The sequence below is a fragment of the Sciurus vulgaris genome (genome assembly GCF_902686455.1).
Source record: "Sciurus vulgaris genome assembly, chromosome: 15".
In the NCBI taxonomy this organism is placed as follows: domain Eukaryota; kingdom Metazoa; phylum Chordata; class Mammalia; order Rodentia; family Sciuridae; genus Sciurus; species Sciurus vulgaris.
Window position 1 is genome coordinate 76664292 of NC_136476.1, and position 8977 is coordinate 76673268.

Sequence of the window (8977 nt, forward strand, 5' to 3'; positions counted from 1 at the left end):
AAGGTAGAAGTCTGATAAATCAAACTGAAAATTCCAGATGGAGCCACCCCAGAGATAATGTTTGAGTCCCTCTCACACACACACAAAAAAATCCAAACTCTGTAAATTTGAGCACAGAGAAGATCTAGGAGCAAAATTTATGACTTTAAAAAAGAAAAAGAGGAGCTGGGGCTGTGGCTCAGTGGCAGAGCACTTGCCTAGCATGTGTGAAGCACAGGGTTCGATTCTCAGCACCACATAGAAATAAAGAAAATAAAGATCCATTGACAACTAAAAAAAGTTTAAAAAAAAAGAAAATTGCAAAATGGTATCCATATTTAATTAAATACTTAAAGACCCATTTAATTGTTAAATTTAACATATGTAAAACTTCTCTTTCATTTGAATTTTTAGGTTAGATTTTCCCACTTGGTAATAGTTTCCAAGAATACATGATAATTGATCAAAAACAGCCAACTTTAAGTACAATTAATTATTCCTAGACAAATCATTACAAAAACTCCTGTGTCAGGTAGTAAAAAAGATGTGAAAAAAAGATAAAATATAGCCCGGTATGAGAGCAGACTACTCAATGCAACTGCTTTTGTGACAGGAACATGAAAATATGCTGGATGTTTTTTCCTTTCCAGAAATAAACTTATCAGTAGAAATGGTGTTTAGGATAATTCCTACAGGCTGCAAGAAAACAGCAAGCATCAAATGTTTAGTTTCCTCAGTTCAGGCTAAAATGAGCTATCTGATGTTTTCTATTTGGAGATTAACTTACCTAGAGGAGATAGTCTGTAATTGATTTTGTAAAGTTCTTGCATAGCTGATACCCTAATTCAGAATCTTTGTCAATAAGATTGGCCAGACCAGCCAGGTTCAGTGGAACATACCTATAAACCCAAAGATTCGGGAGGCCAGTGCAGGAGGATGGAGAGTTCAAAGCCAGACTCAGCAACTTAACGAAGCTCCAAGCAACTCAGTGAGAGCCTGTCAGTAAATAAAATATTTAAAAGGGCTGGGGATGTGGCTCAATGTTCAAGTGCCCCTCGGTTCAGTCCCTGGTACTAAACACAAACAAATAAGCAAATAAATAAAAAGATTCATCAGATCTAACTGATGTTTCCTTAGTGAGAAAAAAAATGCATCCATTAGTGATGACAAGTATTCCTTAATGTTTCGAACACTTTTAACATATGTGCACATACCAGGGAGTGGGCATTATTCCTAAGGTTTAGTTTTTTAAATTGCACTTCAAAAAACACTACAATATTTCTCCTTGGTCAGTGATGCTGTGGAGAGGTGATGTGGGTGAATATATTTTACCAGGAATTCAGCATAAAGGCAAGGGGTCAGTTTCACAAGATACACAGACTGGAAACACTTTGAAGAGGTTTGCTTTTTCTATTCTTTGTTCTGGATTTACTCTGGCTGTAACACGATCAGCATTCACTCTCCTATGCGGGTAGCAGGTATTCTGGGACAAAAGCTCAGGTTGATTGGCAAGAAACCTTATCTTTAAAATGTGAGGCACAAAATACTTTATTGCAGTTGCGGTTAGACTGGAGTGATCCTGAGATACATTTGGACGTTACAGCATCTGGACCAGTAACTTCCAAAGCTCTAAAATTGTTCACAAACAAAATGCAGGTAAGTTTCCTATGATCTTTGAAACATTTGATATCAATTAAAATACGCTTTGAAGAAGTTGAAGTTTCTTCTTATGTGCACTGAGAAAATGGAAAGGAGTTCAGATTATACTTGTAGAAGTTTATTTTATTTATTTATTTTTTCTATTTAATAGACATGGACTAGGAAAGAAAGGAGTCAGGATTCTCCAGTGATTAAGAGTTAAGTTTTGGGGCTGGGACTTTAGCCTAGTGGCAAAGCACTTGCCTAGCATGTGTGACACTGGGTTTGATCCTTAGTAGCACATTTAAAAAAAAAAAAAAAAAAAGTAAAATAAAGGCATGTTGTCCCATCTACAACTACAATTTTTTTAAAAAAAGGGTTAAGTTTTAGTGGTTGGGGTTGTAGCTCAGTGGTAGAGCACTTGCATGTGTGAGGCACTGGGTTCAATCCTCAGCACCACATAAAAATAAATAAATAAAATAAAGGTACGTGTCCATTTACGACTAAAAAAATATTTTTAAAAAACCAGTAAGTTTTAGAATCTGACAGATTTTAGTTCAAATCATGGGTCTACCCCAAGCCCTTGCTCATTGTGTGCTCTTGAGGAAATAACTAAACTATTCAGATGCACAATTTATCTGTTTACTGGGGCTAAATGAGTTAAGGCATAAAAAGCTTAGCACAGTATCTGGCACATAGCAAGTGCTCAATAAGAGCTAACTCTTATTATGGAAGTCTTTTTTGATCAAAGCTCCAATGAATAGAGATTTAATTCCTTTAATGTTCCCCAGTTTCATTAAAATTTTGCAGATTCCCTTTCAGATGGAAAGTTTTTAATTTCCTTCACTGAGGTGAAGGTGAAGTAACTTTGGCGCGGGTCCATCCTAAACCTCTGAAGAGGAGCCATGCAGATAGTGGGAATCTACTCATACTGACAAAAACCAGATGGATTAGGAGACACTGTCAAAACAGACTCTGATTCAGAATTAGATTAAATTGGAAAATCATACTAGAAGAATGTAAATGTTTGATAAATACCATTGTGTGACGGCCAATAAAAGCAGCCACTTCATGGAAAAATAGCCCATGACCTTTGTAATCAGAGAAGAAACTGATCCAAGTCCTTCCATTCAAGAAAGGACATCAGATATTTTCCTATAGGTTTTTATCACAATGATGCCACTTGTTATGTAATATCTGTGTCTATGTCTGGTTCTTCTTTGCAATTCCCGGTGGCTAATACAATTTCTATATATACTTATTATAATAAGTAGACTTTTATCCAAATAAGGAAGAGAACAACTAAATGACATTTTACTCAGTATCCCCTTTGTGCCTTATACTGGACTCAGCAACACAGGAGAAGAGAGAACTGTCCAGGAGATCACAATCTAGTAGAAGAGTCAGAGAATAGTGATAAATAATAAACACTTAACATAGAGTGTACTCCTGAGTGCTGTAAGAAATCCATAGAGCTGGGCACAGTGATACACACCTGTAATCTCAGCAACTCGGGAGGCTGAAGCAGGAGAATTGCAAGTTCAAGGCCAGCCTCAACAACTTAATGAGGCCCTAAGAAATCTAGCAAATGCTGTCTCAAAAGTAAAAATAAAATAAAATAAAGGGCTGGGAATGTAGCTCAGGGGGAAAGTGACCCTGGGTTCAATCCCCAAAACTGTGGAAAAGATCCTGCAGGGTTCGCTGGTAGCAAAAACAGGAATGGGGATCAAGCTTGAGTGACCAATGTATCTATCCTTTTCTTATTTAGGTGACATTCTGCAGACTTCGGACTCACCAGTGGTGTTTCATCCTGTTTAATGTCATACTGTTTCATGCCTTGCTTTTTGGGGCTGACTTTCTAGAAGAATATTTTCTGCAGTCTTTGCCTCATGTAGATTTGAAAGTTCTTGAAATTAAGGATAAGGCAAGAAAATTGAACATGGAATCTCTAAGAAGTAATCCTTCCAAATACTATGTCCTGAGCCAGTCTGATATCTGCAAAAGGAAGAACATTTTTTTGCTCTCTCTTATTTTCAGCAGCCCAGGAAATGGAACAAGACGGGACCTCATTAGGAAAACCTGGGGTAATGTGACCAGTGTCCAAGGGCACCCCATTCTCACACTGTTTGCTTTGGGAATGCCTGTTATGGTAACCACTCAGAAAGAGATAGACAAGGAGTCCCATAAGAATAATGATATAATTGAAGGAAACTTCTTGGACAGTTTTGAGAACCAAACCCTGAAGATCATCACAATGATACAGTGGGCTGTGACCTTCTGCTCTAATGCCCTGTTCATTCTCAAAGCTGATGAAGAGATGTTTGTCAGTCTACCACGCTTGGTAGAGTATCTTCTCAATCTGAAAGAACACCTTGAAAATATCTATGTAGGACGAGTCATCCATCAGGATACACCCAACAGAGACCCTCGTGGTCAAAAATTTGTCCCTCTTAGTGAGTATTCAGAAAAATATTACCCAGATTACTGCAGTGGTGAGGCCTTTGTGATGTCCCAAGATGTGGCTCAGATGATGTATGTGGTTTTCAAAGAAGTATCTGTGATGGTGCCTGCTGATGTGTTTGTAGGGGTTTGTGCTAAGATTATTGGACTTATACCCATCCACAGTTCAAGGTTTTCTGGAAAAAGGCACATCAGATACAACAGATGTTGCTATAAGTTCATTTTTACATCCTTAGACACTATGGATGCTGAAATATCTCTGGCATGGATGGAAATTAATGATGGGAAAGAATGTTCACTGTTTGAGACTTACTATGGGCTCATTTCCTGCAAACTTCTGACATACCTTGACAGCTTTAAACATTTTCACATGGGGACCATAAAAAACAATGATATGTATCTTAGTAATTAAGATTTCTTTGCTTTTCTTATAAGTCCATTGGTTTTAAATTGCCTTTTTCCTGTTATAGAGAGCAGCCCTCTGTCCCTGTGTTTTATGTAGTTTCTCTGAATCTTTAATCACACTGAGCAATGATACAAGATGTTTTTCGTGCTTTGAAGTACTCTGTTGTTGAGATCTCATTTTAAGAAATTTAAGTTGGTGTGGCATGATTCTTTTCAAAATAAAATCTTTCAGAAAAGACTAGTATACTGAATTATAACCAAGTCTTTCAATAACAATTATATATATATTTATGGTGTTTGACATGTTTTGATATGTGTACATTCCAGAATAGCCAAATCCAGCCACTAATGTGTTACCTTATGCATTTTTTAAAGGTGCGAACACTTAAAATACACTTTTCTAGAAATTTTCAAATATAGAATGTATTGCTCTGTCATTACCATGAAATACAATACATCTCCTGAACTTATTCCTCCTGTCAAACTGAAATTTTTTGTCCCTTGAAACATCTCCCTGGTCCCACCACCTCCTAGCATCTAGTAAACACTATTTTACTCTCTGTTTCTATGAATTTGATGTTTTAACACTTCATATGTAAGTAAGATCATGTGGCAACTGTCTTTGTGCCAAGATTATTTCACTTAAGATGATGTCCTCCAGATTTGTCCATGGTATTGCAAATGACAGGATGTCTTTCTTTTTTAAGGCTGAATAATATTCTATTGTGGGGGCTGGAGTTATAGCTCAGTGGTAGAGCACATGCCTAGCACAGATGAGGCACTGGTTTTGATCCTTAGCACCACATAAAAATAAATAAAAAAAATAAAGTTATCATGTCCATCTACAACTAAAAAAATTTTGAAAACATATTCTATTGTGGACATAATCCACATTTTCTTTATCTGTTCATTCATTGATAATTCACATTTTATTTATTCATCTATTGATGGATTCTCTCTTCTTCTCCTTTTGTTCCCATCTATCCCTTCCTCTTCAGATCTATGAATTTTGCTTTACATGTTTAGGTGCTTTGATGTCAGATGCACACATACCCTATAATTGTTAGCCTCTTCATGAATTGATCCATTTATCATTATATATTATTTTCTTGGTCTAATTTTAGGTTTTCTGTTTTTTGTACAAGGGATTGAACTCAGGGGTGCTTAACCACTGAGTCACATCCCTAGCCCATTTTATTTTTCATTTTGAGCTAAGTTAATGAGGCTGGCTTTGAACTTGTGAGCATCCTGCCCCAGTCTCCTGAGTCACTGGGATTACAAGCATGCACCACTCTGCCTGGCTGGTTTTACAGTTTTTGACTTACAGTTTTGATATTATCTGATAGAGGTATAGCTGTTTCTGCTTTCATTTCCATTTCCATGGAATATCTTTCCCATCCTTTCACTTTCAAACTATATGTGTCATTAAAGTTAGTCTGCTATGACTTGAATATGGTTTGTCCCCACCAAAATTTATGTTGAGGCTTAGTTGCTCACTGTAGCAATGTTGGGAGGTGGAGTCTGGTAGGAGGTGTTTGGGTCATGTGAACAGACCTCTAATCTGTGGAATAACTTTTTAAAAATGGGACACAGCTATTTTGGGAGTTTGAACCCCATTTCTCTCTTCCACATATGCTGGCTTGCCTTTCTGCTTTTTCTTCTTGCCATGTTATTATGCCACATGAGACCTCATCAGATGCAGCATCTGATCTTGAACTTCTCAGTCTGGAGAATGTTGATCTAAATAAACCTCTTTTCTTGATAAATTACATAGTCTCAAATATTCTGTATGACAAGAGAAAATGAACTCAACAGTCTTTTATAGGTAACATATTGTTGGATTAAAAAATATTTAGCCACTTCATGTCTTCTGATTAGAGAATTTATTCCATTTATAATCAAGATAATTATTAATAGGTGAGGACTTACTCCTGCCCATTTGTTTGTTTTCTGTTGTTTTGCAGATCTTTTGTTCTTTCCTTCCTCTTTTTCTATCTTCCTTTGTGATTACATTCTCTAACGGCATGCTTTGATTCTTTATTTTTCATCTTTTGTATATCTACTACAGGTTTTTGCTTTGTGGCTACCATGAGCCTTTCTTAAAATAACTTGCAGTTATAAAAGGCCATTTTAAGATGACAATAACTTAATGTTGCTTGTATAATATAACACTCCATTTTAATTTCACCCCCTAGACACATTTGTTGGATGTCAATTTATACCTTTGCATATCTCTTAAAATTACTTTGTTATTATTTTAATACTTTTGGTCTTTCAACCTTCTTACTGAAGATATAAGTGATTCATATACCACCATTTTGGTATTTGGATATTCTGAATTTGGCTGTGTATATACTATTACTAGTGAGTTTTGTTAGGTTTTGTGTTACTAGTTAACATTCTTTTTCTTTTCAGCTTGAAGAACTTCCTTCAGCATTTCTTGTAAGGCAGGTCTGGCTATAACAAATTGGCAGTTTTTAATTTTTTAAAATTTACTTATTTATTTCAAGGTGGTGGGGAACCAGGGCTTTGCATGAGTCTCATTCAGATCATGAATTGTTTTCTTGATTTCATTGAATTGTTTATCTGTATTCTCTTGTATCTTGCTGAGTTTCCTCAAAATCATTATTTTGATTTGTTAGGTAAATTCATAAATTCCATTCCTCTGGGGTCAGTTATTTTATTCCTTTGGTAGTGTCGTGTTTCTTTCCTTTTCATGTTTCTTGTGTTCCTGTTTTGATCTCTGCACATCTGATCAGACAGTTGCCTGTTCGTTTTAGAGTGGCTTTCATTGGGAATGAATTTCAGCTGCAGTTGGGTCCTAGGGCGTTTGTTGGATGGTGTGTGTTGGCTCCGGAATAGTGTAGCCTTGGTGCAACTTCTTAATCAATGCCACAATGATGTGAAAGCCCCAATAGCCTACGGTCCAGGATTTTGTGACAGTCTGGTGGCAAGTAAGATGGTTAGTGTGTTTGGTGACAAGGGTTCTAGGGATCCTCCTATTCTCATTTTCCACAGTGGAGAGAGACTTAGCTGAGGGAATCTGTCATGGTGCTGAATTTGATATGAGTCACATGCAGCCAAGGCAGCACTATTCCAGGTCATAGGTGCTCAGAGTGGCTGTGGAGCTCAGTCCAGGGGTTCAGTGTCTTGTTGAACTACTGGCATGGCTGTGATATGGACACAGGTCCATTCTTTTAGGCATGACTGAATGCAGTCCTCCCACTAAGCCAAGACTGTGACTGTGTCTAATAGCTTAAGGACATAACTGTGACTCTGATGCTGAGATGAGGACCCATCACTGGCATGGCTTCCGGCAGGAAGGAGTGTTACAGAGGCTCAGACCCTGAGGAGCAGGGCACATCTGCAAGTTGGGTTCCAAAGCCAGTAGATCACAGTGGAAACTTGAACACCAGGACACGGCATACTACATAGTGGTGACTGGATGCTGGAGTGGTGGGACACAGCAGTGGCACAGGGTCTGTGAAGTGGGGTGCAATGGCAGCAATGTACCAGGAATGGTTGGGCACAGTTGTGGCTTGCTCTTTGAGGGATGGGAAGGAATGCTACGTTGGCTTCACTCCCCATGCAAGTGCGGTGCTCAGCAGCATGGACTCTGAAGGGTAGGTTCAGATTCAGAGGTGGATGCTGTGGATATTCATTCCTGAGGGTGAGGATACAGATCAGCCAAGGCTGTTTTCCATTGGTATCATGAAAGGCTGGCTGCTGTGCTGGTTCAAGCATCAAGGTCGTAGTTACTCCTATGGGCCAAAACTCCCTGGGATCAGGGCAACAGATTGGGTCAGGCACTGAGGAGTCACGGCTGCTTCACTAGCTTGAATGTAGTTTTTCCACTGGGCCTGTCCATTCCTTGAGGGACAGGACACCATGTGGGCACAAGAGCTGGGGTCTCAGTTGTTTTGACGGGCCCCAAGTTGTCAGAGGCAGGATGCAGCAGCAACTGGTATGGGGAGATGGAGTGCTTCCTAGACAGCTTGTTACCAAAGTGTGGGGTAGCTGCAGCAACTTTTCTGGGGAACAATGCACTACCATGTGTGAGCATGGTGCAACAATGGCAGAACCTCAGACACAGAGGTAAAGTGGCTTCTGACCCCCACAGTACTATGCACTCTAGCAGTGGCTCCTCTTTTCCTGTAACAGCTTAGGTCCTTGAAGCTTTGCACTAGGATCTGGAGTATGGATACATGCAGTGAGTTTGTCTCAGCAGCCTGGAGTGCAAACTAGCTCTCTGCTGGTAGCTGTGATATCTGAGGTACGGGCTATCTGAATGCACCTTCAGAGCTTGAGTATGCAGTGCAGACATTCTACAAGGGACTGCACCTCTGGGGTCAGGGTCTGTTAGAGGTTTGGAGACATGGCAGTTCTTTCCCTAAAGCAGTTCAACAGCACAGCAACTTGAGATGGAGGTGTCCTCCAAGGAGCAATACACTGGGAAATAAATGGCTCCCGCTGTATAGCTAATACAGATGGCCTA

General features: G+C 38.9%; 1 protein-coding gene across 1 annotated transcript; it reads left to right on the forward strand.

Moving 5' to 3' along the window:
* Nucleotides 1-1629: 1629 nt before the first annotated feature.
* Nucleotides 1630-4489, forward strand: B3GALT9 (beta-1,3-galactosyltransferase 9; the record flags this gene model as incomplete). The annotated part of the gene is made up of 2 exons (XM_079113480.1): nucleotides 1630-1635; nucleotides 3386-4489. 2 exons carry the CDS (start codon nucleotides 1630-1632, stop codon nucleotides 4487-4489), a joined length of 1110 nt encoding a protein of 369 aa, XP_078969606.1.
* Between the last annotated feature and the right edge of the window lie 4488 nt (nucleotides 4490-8977).